Raw genomic sequence first — 21953 nt, forward strand, 5'->3', positions numbered from 1 at the left:
GCTCTTACCTCCTCCTGGTTGTTTTTCTTTCCCACCCCAGTTTATTTTTTGTTTCCCCACTACCCCCTACCTCTGAAGCCATTTTATGAACTGTCATGTGCCACCTGAGCCTCCAGTAAAAACAAAAACAGGCTTTCCTGTTGAAAAAACAAAAAAAAGAAAAGAAGAGAAAACCGAGACTCTTGGTTTAAGATTAATTCTGGCTACGGGCTGGGAAAACATTCCTGAAGATGGGTCTTAAAGGCAGGGAGATAAGCCTTGTTAGCTCAGCGTCTGAATCCACCATTGTTCCTCCCCAGTGAATGGTGGAATGGTTTGGAAAGTAGGTACAGGGTGTGTGTGTGTGTGTGTGTGTGTGTGTGTGTGCACACGTGCAGAGGGGGGATGCATGCAGGCCATCATTGGCAGAGAGTAATCTGAGCAAAGGAAGCGAAGTAGGAGAGTGAAGAACTTCATTTTGTTCTTGTTTTATTTTAAATGGTCATCGGAAGTTTATACTTGCTGGCCTTGCATCAAGGGAAATTGTCCAACTTTACTCGTGGAGGTCAACCATTATCCATTAATATTTTCAGTACTGTCCTGGTCATTGGGTTATAAATAAGAATCCCAGAAACTCTGAAATTCTCTCAATTCTTTGGTACATATACACAGAAATTCCAACACTAAGATCATGCAAGTCTTCTGGAGGCTCCTATGCTCTTATGTAAAGAACAGGGCTTGGAGGGGAAGCCAAAGATTTCTTCTTGTGTTCTCATGCCTATCACTCACACAGCTGGTGACTGCTCCCTGCCTCAGCAGATTCAACTGAAAGCCTGAGATATGGAGAAAAGTGCCACATAACCCTTTAAGATACAGTGAATTTCTATTTTATCAAAATGATTTTGTGCTGCTCTGCTATTTATCATTTGCAGAAAAAAATATAAACAGCTGGCCTAAATCTCATTCTCTATGTGACAGATTGCTAAAAATTAGTGAACATTTAGCAGAAGTTACCGAGGGTGAATAGATCTCTGGGGAGGATGAGGGAAACAATTTGGTTGACGGAATGCTCCAGCAAGCCAGCAGTTTTCCCACAATAAATAAACACGAGCTCTTTTCCTTAGGACTTTAGTTCCCAATATTGACATGAATAGCCTTCCTGAATTGAAGATTTACATATTCTAACTAGAAATTAAAGTTCAATAAGTGTGTCATGTAGACTTGATTCAATGGAAGTGTTAAGAAGCCATACTTGGAAGTCATTCTCCCCTTAGCCACCTTCCACTTACCCACATCCAACCACCCTTCAAAGCCAGTTTCTTTATGAAGTCTTTCCTAATAATTTCAGCTACCATCCGTCTTACTCTCATTCCAAAATCCTACTGTCTGTACTACCCATTAGGTACTTAGTCATGTGTAACCTTATAATATTATTTAAATTTTCAATTGTCCACCCAAATAGATTATAAATTTCTTGGGCTCTGCGCTTTGCATTTACCATAGAAGTCTGCATATACCATAGAAGTTTGCATAGCCCATAAAAAAAAAATAGTAGGTCCTCAAAATATTTGTCAATGATTTCTTATTTTAATAAAGATGAAAATATCACTAATCTTGATCCCCAAACATGTTGGGATTTAAGTACTCTACCATCATGCTAAACTTGGAAAGGTGTACCTTTTCCCTTTATCATTGTTCCTACTGAAGATACCATTCTCAGCCGCACTGCTTTGAACCTAGAGGTATGCGTTCAACATATTCAGGCAAATTCTGAAATACCAGGGCCAGTGGTTTGCCAGGGGCTTCATCCTGGTGCACAGCATCTTACCTGATGGGTGCTGAGTAGCACAAGGTAGAATGATGGCTTTGCCTCTCTCTTCAGTGACTCTGGACAAGCTTCTGGACAAGATCCCCAATGCCCTAGGCTGGTGGGCAGGGCACACAGAAGAGGGGATCCCCCACTTGCTGAAGGTGAAATACATTTCTGCTGAGCTCAGAATGAAGAGAAGGGTGCTGCTGAAGAGCAGCTCACTGCCACTTCAGAGGGAAACAGCCACTTGAAATGAAATGTCTTGCTTTTTTTTTGGAAGGGGGGAAAAGGTGTTTTAATGATCAGTTGGTCTTAATTATTATTATTATTTTTTAATTATTTATTTATTATTTATTTTTGGCTGTGTTGGGTCTTCGTTTCTGTGCGAGGGCTTTCTCTAGTTGCGGCGAGCGGGGGCCACTCTTCATCGCGGTGCGCGGGCCTCTCACTGTCGCGGCCTCTCTTGTTGCAGAGCACAGGCTCCAGACGCGCAGGCTCAGTAGTTGTGGCTCACGGGCCTAGTTGCTCCGCGGCATGTGGGATCTTCCCAGACCAGGGCTTGAACCCTTGTCCCCTGCATTGTCAGGTGGATTCTCAACCACTGCGACACCAGGGAAGCCCGATCTTAATTATTTTTGCTTATAATAGGAGAGAGATAAAGCTCCTGACGGAAGTCCAGAGCTGAAAGGGAGGAAATGAAACCCGCTGCAGTTTCCTCTGGCAGGCGGGTCCTGTGGGCCAATCAGTCCCCTCCTCTCCTGTCAGGTGGCTGCTTTCAGCTTCTCCCCAGATGTCCTTTACCAGGCCCGTCTGGAGCTGGGGAACAAGTTTCAATCTCCCTAGTCAGAATTCTGCTTTGAAATCTGCTTACTCCTCCCTTCACCCCCAATCCCAGTGTCAGGCCTAAAACGAACTTAACTGCTAAGAGATAACATTCATCAAGAGATAACGTAATTTTTAAATGTTTACAAGTTGATGGATGGAGGAATTGTTGTCCTTTAACATTCATACATATTACCTCACCTGGGACTCACAAAGTGTAGAGGCCACTTGAATCTACCAGTTTCAGTGTAAACAGTAGGTCAAATACCAAAAACTCATCAAAGCCAGAAACCTGAGTTCATATGAACACTCCTTCCCCCTCCTCCTCCAGCCAATCAGCCACAAAGTCCTGCTAATTTAACTGTGCAAATATTTCTTGAATCTTTCCCCTTCTCTCCATCCCTAGTCAAGGCCCCTAAACATATCTGTCTTCTAATCTGGGCTTCACCCTTCATACAGAGCCATCCACCTAAGAGGCAAATGTGACACTGTCACTCTGTTGCTCAGCATTTCAATGGCACCTCCTCACCCCCAGTTTGTACCCAGCCCTCTCTTGCAGGTCATTGGCTCTCACTCTGTATTCCAGTGCTAGCCACTGCTAATGGTGCTGCAACTCCAACAGGGTCTTTCACATCTTTGTGACTTATCTCCTCCTGCAAGTCTTCCCTGAGACCACACATGGGGTTAAATGATCTCTGTGTCCCTGTGTGCAACTACCTTATCACCTGCCCCATTATAGTGAATATACTGTTTTCAAATCCATCTCCTTCACTACACTGAGAGATTGTGGAGAGCATTTTAGTATCTCTGGTACTAAGATCATGGTAGGATCTCATCTGTGAATAAATGAGTGTTTGTTACCTAACAGAAGTGTTGTTGAGTCAATATACTGAAAAAAAAATCTATCCTATGGGGCTTTCACTCTCAAGAGGAACACAGAGGTACCCGACTCTGACCCCTGATGCTGTGAGGTGATGGGAGGAGGGTCCTGAGGCAGTGACAGATTCCCAAGACAGTTGCCGTAATGCTGCAAATGGAGAAGCTTGTCATATCTGGCAGGTCCAAGAGAAAGAGGTGAAATTGTAATGCTACCCCCAACACGTAACTTTGACGGTTGATTGACCTACAATAAAAAAAACTCCTGATGATGACCTACCTCCCAGGAAAGAAGCCAAAGGAGTAGTGAGGACCTGGCTTACCTCCCCAAGAGACCCAGGCCCCTGGAGGTGTAGAATCTTCCATCTTTAGGGGTTGCCACCTAGGAGTGCCTATAGTACCTCAGAGATGAAGCTCAGATGAGCTAAGAAGAGAAGAACATTTTAATCACTTTGATGATGAAACTGTAATTGTTTTGCAGCACTGTTTGGAAACTGTGACACTTACAACACTTAGTTGGCTTTTAGACACATGAAGATTGTTTATAATAAAAAAATTCACATTTACGTATCATTTTGTTCCCCTTGAACTCTGCTTAAGGATCTGGGAGGCCCGGAACAAGAGGTCACATGCTGACACATGGAGGAAGTGAAACAAGCTGGGGAAGCAGCTGGAGCCAGAGCTCAGGGGAACTGGGTGTACGAGGTGCGAGGCAGAGCTAGGTGAGGGGTGGTGCATGTGGCTTTGAAGGTGGAGACAGCTACCCTGGAGGGAATATGTTACTCATAAAGAGTTTTGCCTGGATGGCAGCAGCAAAGCAATTAAACAGCTGTGGACAGACATGACCTAATGTACTGGCCTTTCCTGTTGTCTTTGGTGGAGCCGGTGCCACAGCCTAACCTACAGCTAAGAATGTTTGGTGGGGTGTGAGGTTGGGGGTTGCTGAGAATAGGGAAGAAACTGATGTCCTTGAGGAAGAAGAGGCACTAGCAAGCAGGCCGAGTGGAGGGATGGCCAGACCCTCCTGACATACTCCCCCACAGGGAAGGCCATGGTTAGCGGTCCCCTCAGCAAGCCCCAGTGATTTTTCAACTCTGAGGAGTGAAGTACCCAACACCAGCTACTTCGGGGACAACTTTCATCAGACAGAGTTCTCCTCTGGCCTTCGGTGATCCTGAAGGGGACTGCAAAGTGTAAGCTCAAGTGCAAACGCAGGGATTCAGCAACTCAGACCTGCCCTCAAGTGTGCATGATCCAAAAGTCATGCTTATCTACCTTATGGCATCTGCAAGAAAGGAAGAGGACCACACATAAAATACACGACAGATATTTTAAAAATAGGCCGCAAAAAGTTCTGCAGTTTAAACACTTAAAAATGAAAAGAAAAACCTTTGCTGCCATCTGGGCTCTGACGCAATTTAAATCAAAATGCTGGCTTTTTTAGGGGATTTATTTAAGACCCCTAGGACTTTCCTCAGGCCACCCGGGAGCCTTTGAGGATTCTGTGTGCAGCACTCCTCGGCCCCATGGTCACTCCTGCCTGTATCACAGCAGCACCTCAGCTCACTGAGGGGCTGCAGAACAGCAAGTGGCCAGCCTCAGAAAAAGGGGGTCTTGTCGCGAAGCTGTGTCACATGGACAGCACTTGGGTCTCACCTAGACTGTGAGTCTATCTGGTGTGGCTGTAGGGGTGAGGCTGACGGAGATCACAGGGGTCCCAAGCTGACCCCCACCCATCATAGCAATCTACGATCACAATCCACACATTCTCTCAACTGTTGTTTAACTCCCTTAAAGCTCAGGTATTAACTTCCCTTTGAATCCACACATTTCCACACACCTCCATCGCTTAGTGTCTGGATCAGTTCACCCGTAGAGAAACAGGACATGCTGCACAAGTGCCACAGGGCCCAGAGTCCTGTGTTCTAGTCTCACATCCACCCTTGGGCGTTACTATGGTCTTGAGGCATTTTGAGAAAAGAGAAAAATAAGGATAATAATATCTCATCTGGGAAAATAAGAAAATAATATCTGCTGTTCCTACTTTAAAGGATATTTGAGAGGATCCAGTGAACATGGTAAGCTTTAAAGTACTGCATATATTTAAAAAGTCACCAATCACATATTCCTGAAAAATCACAGAATCATCAAAGAAAGAGATCTAATTCCTTTCTCTTTCTTTTGACCAACTTGTAGTGAAACCAGGCTGCTTTACCCTTTCAGAAACTCTTTGGGCTTCCATGTTGTCCTTCTTTAGCTATGTCCTGTTTCCTCACGTTGAACGTAAGCACTCAACAGCCAATGTGAAGAACCTATGACTAGAATTCGGTTCAAGGAAGCGAGCTCACAGCCAGGATGTAATCAGCTCCTGGGTATTACAGCATTTGTGTTTATGTGTAACCACACTAAGTGGGCAGTAGAACAAAATAAAAACAACAAAAAGTGAAAAGCAATTCTTACAGTTGTCAGACTAAACAGCTCCAGGGGCAGAAGGTCCTTTTGATCCTGCCAAGAAATTCTCAAGTGGGAAAGTACTAGAAACAAGACTTTTTACATTTGTGTCAGGCATATCCCTCTCGGACTGTCCTTCACTAGCACTCCAGGCTTTCCCTTCCCAAACCACAGGGTTTCCTGAGAAATCAACAGTCCCTCAACTCATGTAAAGGAGTGGCCTATAGGAAAGATGTGACAGGCGAAGTCACAACCCAATGTCCAGGCAACCAAGATGGGATCCCTTACTGCATATTAGGTCATCTGGGAGCTTTAAAAAAACACCCATATGCCCAACCTGATCACAGACCAATTTGGCTAGAATGTCAGGGTGGGGCATGGAATCGGGCATTTTGAGAGTTCCCCAGGTGGTTGTCATTTCAACCAGGGTTGAGAATCTCTGTCTTCGCAGAGCCTGCAGTCCAAGACTTGTCATCACGGAAGCCAAGCAGACACATCAAATGTATCTTAGTGCGCAGGTAGGCATACAGAAAGGAGAGGCAGTGTGAGTACAGAGAACCCAAGTGCAATCCCCTCCTGGACAGGTGAATCTTACTGCCTGCCAAGTCAATATTATATCATCTTGAGCTGAGCTGGATGGTCTACGGCCCCCGCTTAGAACATCCAGCTATAAGTTTTCCCTAGGAGGTGCTACAGATTGGATGCCTTATCCTAGGGCAGCCCATTCACAGGCTGGCTCGAGAAGCATCAGGTGACCTGGCCTAATGGCCATGAGCACCAGAATCGGACCAGAGAATGTATAAAGAGTCAGCCAGTTGAAAAATGCAGCAGCATGAAGTGAGGGAATCAAAGGCATCCTAGGAGAAGGACAGTGTGGGCTGTGACAGGCAAGCAGAGTAGCTGGTCCCTAGAGTCTTGGTTTCCCAAGTCCTTCAAATTCCCGATTCAGTCCACAGGTAACTCTTCTGCAAAGCCCTCTCTATCTAAAGTGCCCTGAGTGAGACTCTTCCTCTCCACCCAAGACCCTGACTAACCTGAGCATGTTGGAGGCTGACCATGGCATAGGAAGAATATCCAGAAAGGTGGGGAGAAGCGGCAGCACAGAGAAGCAAGGGCAGAAGAGGGCCACTCCCAAAAGGTGCTGAAGCAAGAGACAGAAACTGTAAAAGAGAAGAGTGAGCAAGGGCAATAAGTACAGGACAACTGGAAAGAAAACTCAAGACAATTTTCTGGCAGGGAAGCAAAGCCTTAGCAATATAAGACTGGGCAGTGAGAAAAAGTAGAATCTAAAGGACGACAGAAGAGGACAACAGGGATGAAGGGAAAAGAGGACAAGAAACTGTCCCTTCCCTGCTCTGCTCTGTGCTGCTGGGAGATGACCCCTGTAAGCTGCATTTCCCAGGCTCTCACTACCAGTTAAATGCTTCCAGCTGGCTTCAGCCAGACGCTGGCGGGAGACTGGAGGGCTGGAAGGGAAAAGTCAGGGTATTTCTCCTCTTCCCTCTGCCTCACGCAGAACTTCTGGCAGTGACCGTCTCTCCCACGTCTCCAAATCCCCAGACAGGACTGCCATGGTCCCAGTTTCTCATGGGGGACCCTAGCCTGTAGGGCTTGGCTAACACCACCTGCTCCCTTTTCCTCTCTAACCAGTGGTGTGCTAGAGCTGGCTTGTACTGGTTTACAAGAGCAGATTGTAAATATTCAGGAATTTTACAAGCTGTTTGTTAAACTGTTTCTAGCTTGAAATTAGCCAATGCTACAAATCTAGGCTTTTTCTCCAGGACAACCAGTTATCAGCACACCACTGCCTCCAGGCTCCCAGCAGCTGCCAATCTCTGGTCAGCCTCACTGTCCCCTGATTGGTTTCTCTCCCTCTTTTTATCACCATGTAACTAACCAATTCACGGCACTACACTCTGTTTTAAATACCCAGTAGTTTCTGTTTTCCTGGTGCGACCCTGAGTGATAAGCAATGATCTCCTGAAGAGTTTTACCTGTTCCCCTGTGAATGGTAAACATTAAGCTCACAACATATGTGGTTTTAATTTTGTTTGCTTGTTTGTCTAGGAATCCTGTTAATCACTTACCCTTTTAAAGCAAATTAATTTTGTTATAAGTTAAAAACTTATACCCCCCTAATAAGGTATTTGTTTGACTAGGAAAAGAACCAGATCTAAATGACAACCAGGTCACTTGATGGATATCTCAGGATGAGATAATTGAGGTCTACCCTCAATTAGGTTTGCTACCTGTCATAGAAAATGGAAAGAGGAAGGAAACTGAAACATGATCCATTAATTATGTGCATGATAAACGTATAACAAACAATCACACTTCTCAGTACTAAAGCCTTTTCCCTGCAATTTCCTTCTTAGGTTTCATGAAAGCTGATGTTGCAGCATTTGCCTCATCAGTTCTTTGTTGTTGTTGATATTGTTTTGTTGTTCCATAGTCCTTTCTCTAAAAGGAATAACCATGGGCCCTAGAAGCAGATGGAAATAAGTGGTACCAGGACAATTTGCTAGTTATTTGGGAAAAAAATCAATTTATATAATTATCCTACCTTATAGGTAAAATACATATCTGATCAATTAAAAAGTTAAATTTTCAAAAAGATTTTAAAAACTAGAGGTAAATGTCGATCTAATTTCTAAATGGAAGAACTTTCTAATCTAAAAAACAGAAAGAAAAAAATTTAAACTTAGTACATTACATTATATAAACAGGAAAAAAAAAGCCTTTTCTCAGATAAATAGCAGTTAAGTGCAAACTGAAATCTGGGAAATACATTTGTAATAAGTAGGACAAAAGTCAATTTCCTTAATGTATAGAGAAATATATAAAGCAATAAAAAAACCCAAAACACACTGAGACTCTGTGTCAGATAGTGTTGTTTGCCTTCTAGAATCCATTCCCCCTAGTTCCCCTCCTTTTTGGTTTTGCTGTGGGCAGCAAAGTGTGCAGTCCCAGGGGATGGATCACGAATGATTTAAGCCTAACATTTAAATCCTATTACTTGATTTCTCAATTCCCTTGCAGCAAAGGGTGGCTTTATGACCTGGTTCTGGTCAATGAGACATAAGGGGAAGTGTGCTGGGATAGCATTTGGCAAAGCTTTTACTTTCATAATAAAGGGCACAGATGCAGTTGGCTCCACCCTATCCCCTCTCTCCCTGCCTTGAACATGGATGTAATGTTTGGCGCAGTTGCAGCCATTTTTCATTGCAAAGACACCAACCTGACATCCTAAACCACTAAACCAGCTAGCAGTCGCCTACTTCTAGATATCTTGTTATGCCAGAAAACTTTATTCCCAAGTCATTAAAGCCATGATTAGATCTGTCATTTGTGACAACAAGCATTCTGAATATAAATTCTGAAATACAAATGGGCAAAGGTATAAAGAGATAATTCATAAATCATGAAATGTAAATAAATAGTAAACATATGAAAAAAAGTTCAAATTTACTATAACACAGTGTCAGAAATTATTGATAAATCTATTATAAGAATTTTTTAGCCTACAAAATTAGCAAAGATTAAACATAATAATAATAATACGATCCAGGGCTGGGAAGGGTATGGTAAAATAGCAGGCTTTCTGCTTCAAGTCAAATCAGTGTTTGGTAGAACATTTTTGAAGAGCAATTTGGTAACAGGTATCACGAATTTAGAAAGTATTTATATTATAAAATAATGATTCTACATTGTGGAATTTACCTCAGGGACACACTTTAAATTGAATTAAGGATGTAAGCACAAATGTTTGTCCTGGTGTTATTTAACATAGTGTAACAGAGAAGAACAAACCTGACTCCGTATTGAATCTATTCCTTTAGCTCTAACCTGTGTGCTCTGTTGCCTGTGCTTAGTCATGCTGGTTCTGAACCTTTTGTAAAAGAATGTTGCCTAGAGCCTGAAATATACAGGATAGCCCATTCTCAAGAACATTGTGACCAGACCTAAACGGACAGTTGCAAGAACAAAGAATTCTGGCACCAAGAAGTTTGTAACAACCAGCCACATCCCGTCCCCTTTTAGTATAAAAGAAGCCTGAATTCTAACTTGGGTGAGATGGTTCTTTGGGACACTAGTCCACCATCTCCCTGGTCTGCTGGCTTTCCGAATAAAGTCACTATTCCTCGCCCCAACAACTCGTCCCTCAATTTATTGGCCTGTAGTGTAGCAAGCAGTATGAGCTTGGACTCGTTAACAATAGCAATGAGAAACAAAAGAATAAGAGAAAACTGAAGAACCTAAAATATTGGAATGATTAATTAAACTATAAAATGCATATAGCAGAATAGTATGCAGCCACAAAAAATAATGTTGACTAAGAGTCTTTAATTTGAAGGGGTTATTTTTATGTCAGATATTACACAAACAAACAAAAATATACACAGTACAATCACAATTATATGAAAGTGAGTGTGGATGAAAACAGTTTTGATGATTCCTAGAAAGTTAAACCCAGAATTACCAAATGTCACAGTAATTCCACTCCTGGGTATATACCCAAAAGACCTGGGAACAGGTACTCAAAATCCTTGTAGATAAATGTTCATAGCAACACTATTCACAATACCCAAAAGGTGGAAACAACCCAAATGTTTATGAAGAATGGATAAACAAATTGTGGTATGTACATACAATGCGATATCATTCAGTCATAAAAAAGAATAAAGTACAGACACATGCTACAAAGTAGATAAACCTCACAACATTATGCTAAGTAAAGCAGACACAAAAGGTTACGTATTATATGAAAGGTTCCATTTATATGAAATATCCAGAATAGGTAGATACATATAGACAGAAAGCTGATTGGTGGTTGCCAGCATTGGAGGGAGGCAGGAATGAAGAGTAACTTTTAAAAAAATTTATTTTATTGAAGTACAGTAGATTTACAGTGTTGTGTTAATTTCTGCTATACAGCAAAGTGATTCAGTTATATATATATATATATATATATACACAATTATATATTTTTTTTCATATTTTTTTCATTATGGTTTATCACAGGATATTGAATATAGTTGCCTGTGCTATACAGTAGGACCTTGTTGTTTATCCATTCTATATATAATAGTTTGCATCTGCTAATATCAAACTCCCAATCCATCCCTCCCCCACCCCTCTCCCTCTTGGCAACCAACCACAAGTCTGTTCTCTATGTCTGTGAGTCTGTTTCTGTTTCGTATTATCTACCTATCTAGTTCATTTGTGTCAAATTTTAGATTCCACATATAAGTGATATCATATGATATCTGTCTTTCAAAGAGTAACTACTTAATGTTTAATTTTGGGGTGATGAAAATGTTTCTAGCCTTGTGCCCAAATATCCCAACACCCTTTGTTGAAAAGACTATCCTTCATTGAATTGCTTTCATACCTTTGTAAAAAAATCAATTGGCTATATTTTGGGGGTCTATTTCTGGACTATATTCTGTTCCATTAAACTGTATGTTTTTCCCTTCACAACTACTATGATAGCTTGATTACTGTGACATTATAGTAAGTCTTAAAATCAAGTAGTGTGATTCTTTCAATTTTCTTCTTTTTCTCAAAATTGTTTTGTCTATTCAGTTCCTTTGTTTTTCATAAAATTGTTTAAAAATTAGATTTCTAACTGTTCATTGTTATTATATGGAAACACAGTAGATTTTTGTGTATTAATCTTGTATTCTACCACCTTGCTAAATTCACTTATTAGTTCTAGGATTTTTGGGGGGTAGTTTTTGGGGAGATTTTCTTTGTAGACAATCATGTCATCTGCAAATAGGGATAGTTTTATTTCTTCTTTTCTGATATGTATACCGTTCACTTCTTTGCCTTGCTAGGACCTCAAGTATGATGTTAAATAGGAACGGGAGGATTGATTGTACATCCTTGTCTTGTTCTCAATCTTAAGGGAAAAGCAGTCTTTCACCATCAGGTATGATGTTAGCTATAAGTTTTTTGTAGATGCCTTTTATTAGGTTCTATTTCTTCCTTGCCAAGAGGTTTTATCATGGCTTTTTCTGCATCAACTGATATGATCATGTGTTTTTCTTCTTTAGACTGTTGATATAGTGGTTTACAGTAATTTATTTAAAAACATTGAACCAGCCTTACTGTTATGTATTAAACTGTGTCCTCCAAAAAAGATAAGTTGGAGTCCTAACCCCTAGTATCTCAGAATATGACCTTATTCGGAGATAAGGTCTTTACAAAGGTAATCAAGATAAAATGAGGTCATTAGGGTGGGCTCTAATTCAGTATGATTGGTGTCCTTGTGGAAAGGGCAAAATTTGGACAGCAGAGGCAGACATGCATACAGGGAGAATGCCATGTGAGGACTGGAGTTACACTGCCACCAGCGCAGGAACTACCAGAAGTTAGGAGAGGCCTGGAACAGATTCTTCCCAAGTGCCTTCAGAGGGAGCATGGCCCTTCTTGATACCTGGAGGACAGATCTTTTCAACAGATCTGGAGAACAGAGCAGTGGTTGCCAGGTTACTCTCTCCCCACCCCAGATCAGACCCTTCCCTCCTTCAACTGCCATTAAATGCATTGTTTTAAAATTGAAACCAAGGCAAACTTGATATAAATATAAAACGCCACAACTTTTCTTTGGAAAGTGGGGAGTTTGGTGGTCACTGTAGCCCTCAATTTCCTCTTTCATCATTAGAAAGTCTAACACACAGAGGAATGAGGAAGCTGGCTCCTGTGGTATGCCAAGTTGATATTTTGAGTACAGCCTTTAATTAGGGATATTGGCAATGCCAATAAGGAAATATTCCTGAGCAGGAGAGTGAAGTGAGCCTAGGCTCTCAATATTATGGCCTGTGCAGTAACTAACTGCAGAAAAACAGACCTGAATTGCTTCAGCAAGGCTCTTAGCCAACTGGTTCTCAGTTTTAAAACCCAAATGTGCTAACAGGAAGAAAAATATTTTCTGATTAACCTTAATCTGACCTTCTTTGTCCTTCATATGGTTTCCCCAGATCTATCCTTCCCTCACTTTGTACTCCCTCACAGAAGTAAGTTAAAGTCCACTTAATTAGGAACTGAGTACCTACTAGGTGTGTGAGGCTCTCCATCCCTAAGATAATCCTTGACCACAAAGAACTTGAGATTGATGCAGAGAAACCAACTTACCCATAAATACATTAACATTACAAAATGTATAAAACATTATAAAGGGCACAAAAATATTCAGATATTTTTAAGACAAATATTTTAAAAGTCATATTTATGAAGGAAAAAGAGTTATTTTGCATTTCTTTATTATCAAAAGAAATAATCACTAAAAAATAATCCGTGATAATTTTAAGGAATAAAATAATAGTAAAATGGTTAGAGTTCCTTTAAATATCACATCCAAGAGATAACCATCTTAATAGTTTAGAGTATATCCTCACAAAATGCATATATGCTTTTTTAAAAAAACAAACAGTGATAAAAGAAAATTTCACATATTGAGGTACAGGGAAGTCATTCTGGCTTATACATGAGTAAACTTGAATTTTGTGCTAACTAAAACAGTCTGTGTGTACATACATTGTACATCTGCTTTAATTATTAAAGAAAAGGACACAGTGACCAGAAGTAAAGAATGTCCATGTTAAAAGTAAAGATTAAATGCCTCCCTTCCTGGGACACCAATGCTGGTTCTCCTTTGATGATAAGACTCCCTTCCCAGGTGCCAAGGCTATACTGACTCACTGTGTATGTGCTGATCTGTTTTTTTTTTTTTTTTAAACCTCAAAGGAATGTATCCATGACTTGTTTGATGTTCTTTGTTCTGACAAGATATAAAACTGTGCTGAAAACCATGCTTCTCCAGAGAAGTTCTTCAGAGTAATCTGAGAGGCTGTCTTTTGGGCTATAGTCCTCAGTTTGGCTCAAATAAAACTCTTTTCTATTCCTATTATAGATTGTTTATTGATTATTTTCCTTGACAACAGTTACCTGCAATTTTTCCTATATATGGCGAATACTATTAGTGGTCCCCCAATATCCATTATGTCCTTTACCTTAATAATAATACTCCCAATTTTTAGTAAGGGCATGTTACCTAGAATTGTATGTTTTCTATTTTCATGGTCAGTGAATAGCAAGAGCTCTAAAGTGAAAACATCTCAGTGCTGGTCCTATTACAAGCTAGACGGGCAATGTGAGGGTAATCACTTCAACTTCTTTGTAGGAGGCAACACTGCACAATGATTAAGTGCTGATGGAGTTCATAAATCCAGTGCTTCTTAGCAATATAATCTCACTCAAGTTACTTACCCTCCCTAAACCTTCTCTGTAGAATGGGGATTAAAAATATCCCTTAATTCATCAGATTGTTGTAGAAATAATTAAAGGAGATAACCCACATGAAGAGTTTAGCACAGAGCAAGTGCTCAATAAATAAGAGCTATTATTACTGTTGTTATCTTTTGAAAAAAATACCTGCTTTATCAGATTAGGATGAGGATAAAAACTAACTTTAAGAGCTAAAAGAGTTATAATAATGTCACAAAACCTAATGAAGACACTAATCCCCAACCTTGGGATATGGAACTATAATATTATAGTAGTTCCACATGTATTGCCCATGGAGACCAATCCAAGGAGTAACTAGCCGGGAGAATTTGTCTGAGAGAAAGCTCTCCCCTCAGTTTAAAGGAATTAACTAAATTGGATGTTACTGAAAAGTGCAGACACCTCAGAGATCCATGATATTGATCCCATTCCTTGTTATATTATCAGAACACTCCAGCCTATAGGGCACTCTTGTGACCTCCAGGCAGTTCTCACAGCCCCTTCCCCAGCCATGCAGGGCTCCATGAGGGCAAGCTACATTTATATGAAGTCTTCATCTTAGAGGACTTACCACCAACCAAAAACTTTCATAGACTAAAGCCATTTGGGGCAGAATTTCTTTGCTGTATCCTCAGGGCCAACACAGTGTCTGGCACAGAGTAGATGCCCAATAAATAAGCATCCAAAGTTTCTTGCAAGTCTATCCTAGCCAGAGGCAAATTTCACCAGCTGGAAGAGGAGAGGGCAGGCAGAAAGCCTAGGAGAGACAGGAGACTTGTGTATCTGGCTTTTAATCTCTGCAGGATGTTGCAGTTTCCACCACCTACCGATCACTTCACTACTTTGATATACACAGTCCCCCTCAGGACTGAGCCACAGCTCAAGTACACTAGTGTAAATCAATCGAAACAGCTAAGTTCTAGAAAACCCTCCTGGGCTGCAATCTTGCCACTGAGCAAAGATAGTCTAAATCTAGACATGCCATTTTTCAACTTAATTACACCTGGTGCTGTAACATCTTATACTTTATAAGTTTTCTGCAATAGGAAAAATAAACATTTTTGATTTATCGATATCTCTTCTGTGAGCTTGACTAGTTGATATTATCTCTTGGTACTTTCTATTTCAGTCACACTTATGAGATGGGGGTGGTGGGGGTGATAGGTAGGTAGTTGTGTTTTTCAAAGACTTGTAAAAAGTAAGATGCTTTTCAGATTTTATTCCATCTATCTATCTATCTATCTATCTATCTATCTATCTATCTATCTATCTATCTATAGTATTTGTGTATATATATGTATACATACACACATATATATTTCCTCCAAGGTGTGCTAGAAGTAGTAAGGGGGGGGGGGTTCCCTGGTGGCGCAGTGGTTGAGAATCTGCCTGCCAATGCAGGGAACACGGGTTCGAGCCCTGGTCTGGGAAGATCCCACATGCCGCGGAGCAACTGGGCCCGTGAGCCACAACTACTGAGCCTGCGCGTCTGGAGGCTGTGCTCCGCAACAAGAGAGGCCGCGATAGTGAGAGGCCCGCGCATCGCGATGAAGAGGGGCCCCCGCTTGCCACAACTAGAGAAAGCCCTCGCACAGAAACGAAGACCCAACACAGCCAAAAATAAATAAATAAATTAATTAAAAAATTTTAAAAAAGTAAATAAATGCGCTCACCCATTATTTAAAAAAAAAAAAAAAAAAAGTAGTAAGGGGAAATTTTTCACCTGCCAATCGTGATTCAAACTCTCAGCCATTTTTCTTCACTGCAGCTAGAACCACAGACTGTACAAGGCCTAAAAAGTCACACCCGAGTGAATACTTCCAGGCAAAATCCTTTCCACAATCCAAAAAGAAGCGTAACTGACAGATTGGAATTTAAGTATTTCCCTTTCTTTAACTGGCTCTCAGAGAATTTCTGTAGCTCAGATCCCAGACTGACAGGACAGAAGAGGGTAAATGTAACAGAGTGATTATAGTGCATTACAGGGTTCAAAGGAGGGAGAAATCCCATGTAACTGGGCAGAGGGTATTGGGGGATGAGAAGAAGGTGGAACAAAGAGACTGAGAAGTGGGAAGAGAAGTTGGGACAGCAGAAGCCTCTGACTCCAGCCAGTGCAGACCTTTAATTCCTTCATCAAGTATTTACAGGGGGCCTATACAAGACAGAAACCATGTGACCCGGGTCTCCCTCTCCTCTAAGCCATGAAATCCTACACCTTTCCCCTCATCTGCCTTCCCAGAGCCTTAGGAGGAAGCATGTGCCCAGCATTCCTGCCCAGACTACCAAGCGTCCTTACCCCCGGGTCTGATTTCCCAGCTTGGCAGTGTTGGGTTTGAGGGCAGGAGAGCCCAGCCCCCAGCTGTCAGGGCAAGCCCATGCCTTTCAGCAAACATTCATTGACTGTTCACCATGGGCCAGGAGCTGTAGCAGGCCCTAGAGATTCACGGAAAGGAGAAGCACAGATTTTTGCTATTTTCTTCTAGTTGTTATGCACATGCCCAGATGCCCAGAAGAAACTGAAATAATAACATAAGCACTATTTTGTGTTCTGCTTTTTCACAGAACAGTGCCTCGTACACATTTTTCCACAGCTGCATCCATGACAAGCTAGAGGTGTCTACAAAACCAAGGTAGTCAGAAATATAGAACTAAAATATCATATTGGATGGGACATAATGATGTCTTCATAATTGTCCTTTGTAATGACTGCACTTTTACTTAGATTTGAAATTTCCCACTATTTTGCTATTATAGGTAACACTGCAATATCTGAGAGTATATGTCTTGTTTTTCCTCTACTAAATTGTTTCCTCAGGGAAAAATATGGTATAGTGGAAAGAATACAGGTTTTTAGAGCCAGATAGATTTGGGTTCAAATTCTAGTTCTGCCACTTACGAGCTGTGTGACCTTGGGCAAGTTCCTTAACCTTGATAAATTTCAGTTTCTCTTCTGTACAAAGTCATTAATAATACTCACCCCATGGGCTTCCCTGGTGGCACAGTGGTTGAGAATCTGCCTGCCAATGCAGGGGACACGGGTTCGAGCCCTGGTCTGGGAGGAACCCACATGCCGCGGAGCAACCCGGCCCATGAGCCACAACTAGTGAGCCTGCGCGTCTGGAGCCTGTGCTCCGCAACAAGAGAGGCCGCGATGGTAAGAGGTCCGCGCACCGCGATGAAGAGTGGCCCCCGCTCGCCACAACTAGAGAAAGCCCTCACACAGAAATGAAGACCCAACACAGCCATAAATAAATACATAAATTAATTAATTAATTAAAAAAATAATAATACTCACCCCAAGGGATGGTTGTGAGGCAATGCTGATGGATAAAATAATTTTGAGATGGATCTGGATTTGAATTCTAGCTCTGCTGCTTAACTTGAACAAGATACTCAACATTTTTAAGCTGTTTCCTTCTCTGTGGAATGGAAATTAAAGTGTGTACCTAACGAGGTTATTGAGAGGATTAATTAAATATATATAACATGTTTAATACAGTGCCTAGTATACAGTAAGGGACCAATAAATGTTAGCAATTATTATTATCACAGTAATTACTATTATTACTTAAAAAGGCAGTACTTAATAAATGTTGGTGTGGTCATTTTCTCCACCTCAATCTCCTACTAATGAGTAACATTCAAGAACTGGATGACTGGGTGAAGGGCAAGTCATATCTTCACAGGTGTTGCAGTATTGTTCACCAAAAGGATGATATTCAACTTACAATGCCACTAACGACATGCAGAATCTATCCATTTCACTTCAACCCTCACCAAGTCTTTTCAGTTAATTTTAAAGGTGCAGTATGATATCTTGAGGTTTCTTTGATTTTCTTTCTTTTTTTTTTTTATTACTGTTAGGGTGAACATTTTCCCATATGTTTTGTTTACTGTTTGGATATCTTCTACTGTGAATGATTTCTTTCTATCTTTGCTTATTCATCAGTTTGAATCTTGGTGTTTTTCTTAAAAATCTGAATAAAGTCTTCATATATTGGAAACATTATAGTATTTAATGTGAATACTTTCCCAGTAAGCTGGAGCCAGAGAGTTCTGGTACTGATGAAGGAAGATCAGGGGAAGCTCATTTCTACAGGTGGGGCTATGGTCTCCTGCATGGTGAACTCAGCTAGTTCTGTGCCGTTAACATCCACCTCTGGACACCTCTGGCCTTGCATGATACTGTAGTTCTATACTTCTAACTGTAGGATACTTCTTCTTCTTAGTTGTCTTGTAGACAGCTCAAGCCTATCATAGATAGGCCCTAACCAGCAAACCTTCCAAGCTTCTGCATTTAGTTCCTTCCCTTTTTGTCCTAATTAAGAGATTTGAAGACTCTTTCTCAGTATAGTAAAAAGGCCTCTGAGAGTCTCTTACACATCACTGTTGTATTTTTTTCTCAAATAATACTCTTGATTTATAAGTCACGTGTCTTGACTTGATCAGGAAAATAGGATGATCAAAAATGAACAGAAGAGCTAAGTTGGCATGTCATCTCAGGCCTTTTCTGCATGCCAGTATCTGCTTCTAAAACCAATGCATGTGAGCTGGTGAGCAGAGCAATCCCATGGAGACTGCTATCCAGGGACAGGTATTTGATGGTGAGACACAGGAATCAACCAGGGGAAAATGAAGTACTAGAAATAATTGCCTTGAGCATTTGGCTCAAGTGTCTGCTTTCCTTAAATTATTTTTATATTTTAGTGGTGACCTTTAAAAAATTGCTGGGGTAATTATTTTTCAAAGTTTGTTTAATAGTTAACAGTATTGATTTTTTTTTTTCTGCTTCAGACCTTTATTAAACAGATTTTTTTAAAAAACAAAGCAGGAAAAAAAAGCTGTGCCTGAGTAAATAATCTTAATTATTTTAAATTTCCTCTCTGATAATGACAATATTCCTATCATATAACGGTACTGATTTTTGTCTTAGCATTATGGCTTTTTTTGCTGATGCTCCAGTTAGGATATGAGTGCCATGAAATCAGAAAATGTGTTTTAACCTTCCTTCTAAGGCCTAGCCCAATGGCCTTTGCCCCCTAAGTGTAGTTCCCCCTAAAGTCAGCTGCCACGGGCACCATGAGCTGCTACAGAGAAAACACAACAAGGCAAGCATGCAACTCTAAAGCTCTCCTTCCCAACATTGGGTGTGCCTGTGTACACTGCATGTGCATACGTGTGGGCACATGCTCCTGGGTGTATGTGGGTGTGGACATACTGTGCTCACGAGGGCACATTTCTGCATAGTTTGAAGAAATGATGGAGCCTATTTTTCTAAAGGCAGAGTATGATGGTGTGAAATACATATCCTCAAACTTCAAATATTCACTTCTCCCCACAAGAGTCATATCTGGGGGGTGGGGGGTGGGGAGAGAAGACAGGGCTTTGGGCCCAGTGTAGTTTAATTGCTTCTACAAAACGAGCTAGGGTTTCCCTATGCGAAGAGTATCTTTGGAGGTTTTTTCCCTGAGGGACTGGGGTGTGGGGAGTAAGTGGGATGCCTGGAAGGAAGTGGAAACATAGAACTTAGATCACCAAGAAGTTGTTCACAAACACAATGGCTTTCTAAATTCCATCAGTGCCACACTTTCTGGTCTGAGAGTGATGCCCTAAATTTTCTTCCACAGTCCACTGGAGAAGGCCTTGGGTGGGTTTATTCCAGGATTGGTGAGAAAGTCTTTAATTCATTCCAGGACTTATCCCACACTTCCCCAGCAGAAAAACTGGTTACTTTACATCTCAGGCAATGGTCTCTGGATTTCATTCCCTGGTAACTAATCCCTCACCTACAACACTGTATAGTAAGGTCAAGGGGGAAATTCCACAGCAACTTCTCCCCCAAGCGCCACAGGCAAGGGGATCGAACCATTCTAGCCGCCCCACGCGGCCCAGTCCCAGCTGGGTCCATTCCACACAATTAGGCAAGTTCCTCGAACTCCAGCCCTTGCGGTGGGAAACACTTAGCCTCCAGTGAGATGCCAGCTCTCCCGGGCCTCGCTGACTGCCCGCGTGGGGTGGAGAGGGAGGTTCCTCTGGGGCAGAGGAAGAGTTTGTTGGGCGAGAATGGACGACCCGGAGGCCTCTGTAAGCACGTGGATGCGCGCGGGGCAGGACTGCGCTCCCCACCCCATTTCATGGGCCCACCTGGTCCACGCCACGTGGCGGCCTAGGAGACACCCGAGAGACCCGCCAGCCAGCCTGGACCCCCTGCGGCGATTGCCGCCCACGTGTCCCCGTCTGGGGCCGGGGCCGCCGCGCGGGACCCGCTCTGAGAAGAAACGCGCCAAGGCACGCTCCCGCGCGGCGAGGACAGGAGCGCGCCCTACGCTGCGGGCCCTGAGCTCGCAGACGAGCCTGCCCGGAAGGCCGTGTCTGCACCAGCAGCGCCTCCCAAAGTTCTCAAGAGAGACTCACTGCAGATTTCCCCCTGCCGGGCCGCGCGCTCCTGGCGGATGTGGAACGTCCCCGAACCTCGGACAGGTGCCCCGCAAAAGCTCGGCCCCTTCCTCCGCTCACGCCGGGCTCGGGGGACGCCGCGGACGCCCCCCACTGTGGCCCAGACCCAGGGGAAAAAGGAATTAGCTCTGTACCTGATCCTGTCCTTCTCTGCCCTCTGTAGCTCCTCTTTTCTTTCCAGCACCTGAAGGATCTTCCTGGCTTCTTCTTCATTTAGGAAACTGAAATCAAACCCCTGAGGAACTTTCGTCGTATCCTCTACTGTGTGTGAATTACACTTAAGCTCTTTGGCGCTTCCTGATACAATGACATTTTTCAAGCTATAGAAGACCAGTTTCAGGAACTTGATCCATAGCCAATGACAAGTCCGCCCGTTTGAAAATCTAAAACCACAAACCTAGGGAACAGCCCACACCTACAGGGCTCATTTTGAAAACACCTCAATGACATATTTCTCTCAGCCTATCCAACCGAGATGCAAAATGAACGGTTGAAGGGAGAGAGGGAACCAATCCCATTCCAAAGGGGCGGGCCCTTCCACGCTCCTCCCTTCCGTCCCCTACCCCCTATCAGACTTGTTAGACGAGCCTACGTAATTTTACCCCTAGTGAGGCAGAGGCTTCAGTATTGGCTCCAGCGTATTTATTTTGGCTGTTGTTTGCCCACAAAACTTGAACTTGACTAGCAGGAGTGAAAAGGCGACAGTTTCACAACTAATCCTCCTTTCCAAAGAAGAGCCCATAGGAAACAGAATTGCGCTTAGGAGCTTTGGAACTGGCAGAAGGGTTACCCTATTAGAAAGACCCGGAAGGATTGAACTTATTCTACAGCTGGCTGTAGGCGGACCAGGCCCCAAGGCTGAATTTAGTGTATCCTTGGAAATAAATTATTTGCCGAGTCTCGCATCCCTCAGATACCCCCACCTCATTGTCCACAGAAGTCATTCTCGGACTTTAGAAAAATCAAACAAACACAAAGCTGTTTATGGTATTTTAACAGAATACATGACCAAAGGATGGTAAAAAGCACCTGTTTGTAATTTTCTATAAGATTTGATAATCTTCTTAATAAAATGTTTCAGGGAAGTAATAAAAGTGCCACTTTAAAACACCTAATCCGGGGCTTCCCTGGTGGCGCAGTGGTTGAGAATCTGCCTGCCAATGCAGGGGACACAGGTTCGAGCCCTGGTCTGGGAAGATCCCACATGCCGCGGAGCAACTAAGCCCGTGAGCCACAATTACTGAGCCTGCGCGTCTGGAGCCTGTGC

At 42.4% G+C, this 21953-nt stretch overlaps 1 protein-coding gene across 5 annotated transcripts in view; it reads right to left on the reverse strand.

The window, feature by feature from the left end:
• EXPH5 (exophilin 5) overlaps positions 1–21143 on the reverse strand; it is a 73301-nt gene extending 52158 nt beyond the window's left edge. For 3 of the 5 annotated variants that reach the window (XM_068554101.1, XM_068554098.1, XM_068554097.1), the window contains exon 1: positions 20821–21143. In XM_068554101.1, the coding sequence (XP_068410202.1) occupies positions 20821–20899 (79 nt within the window). In that variant the 5' untranslated portion in view covers positions 20900–21143. The remainder of the gene's footprint in view (positions 1–20820) is intronic. The other 2 variants (XM_068554100.1, XM_068554099.1) reach the window with 2 other exon arrangements.
• Positions 21144–21953: the final 810 nt, after the last annotated feature.

This window comes from Eschrichtius robustus, chromosome 11, assembly GCF_028021215.1.
Source record: "Eschrichtius robustus isolate mEscRob2 chromosome 11, mEscRob2.pri, whole genome shotgun sequence".
NCBI lineage: Eukaryota > Metazoa > Chordata > Mammalia > Artiodactyla > Eschrichtiidae > Eschrichtius > Eschrichtius robustus.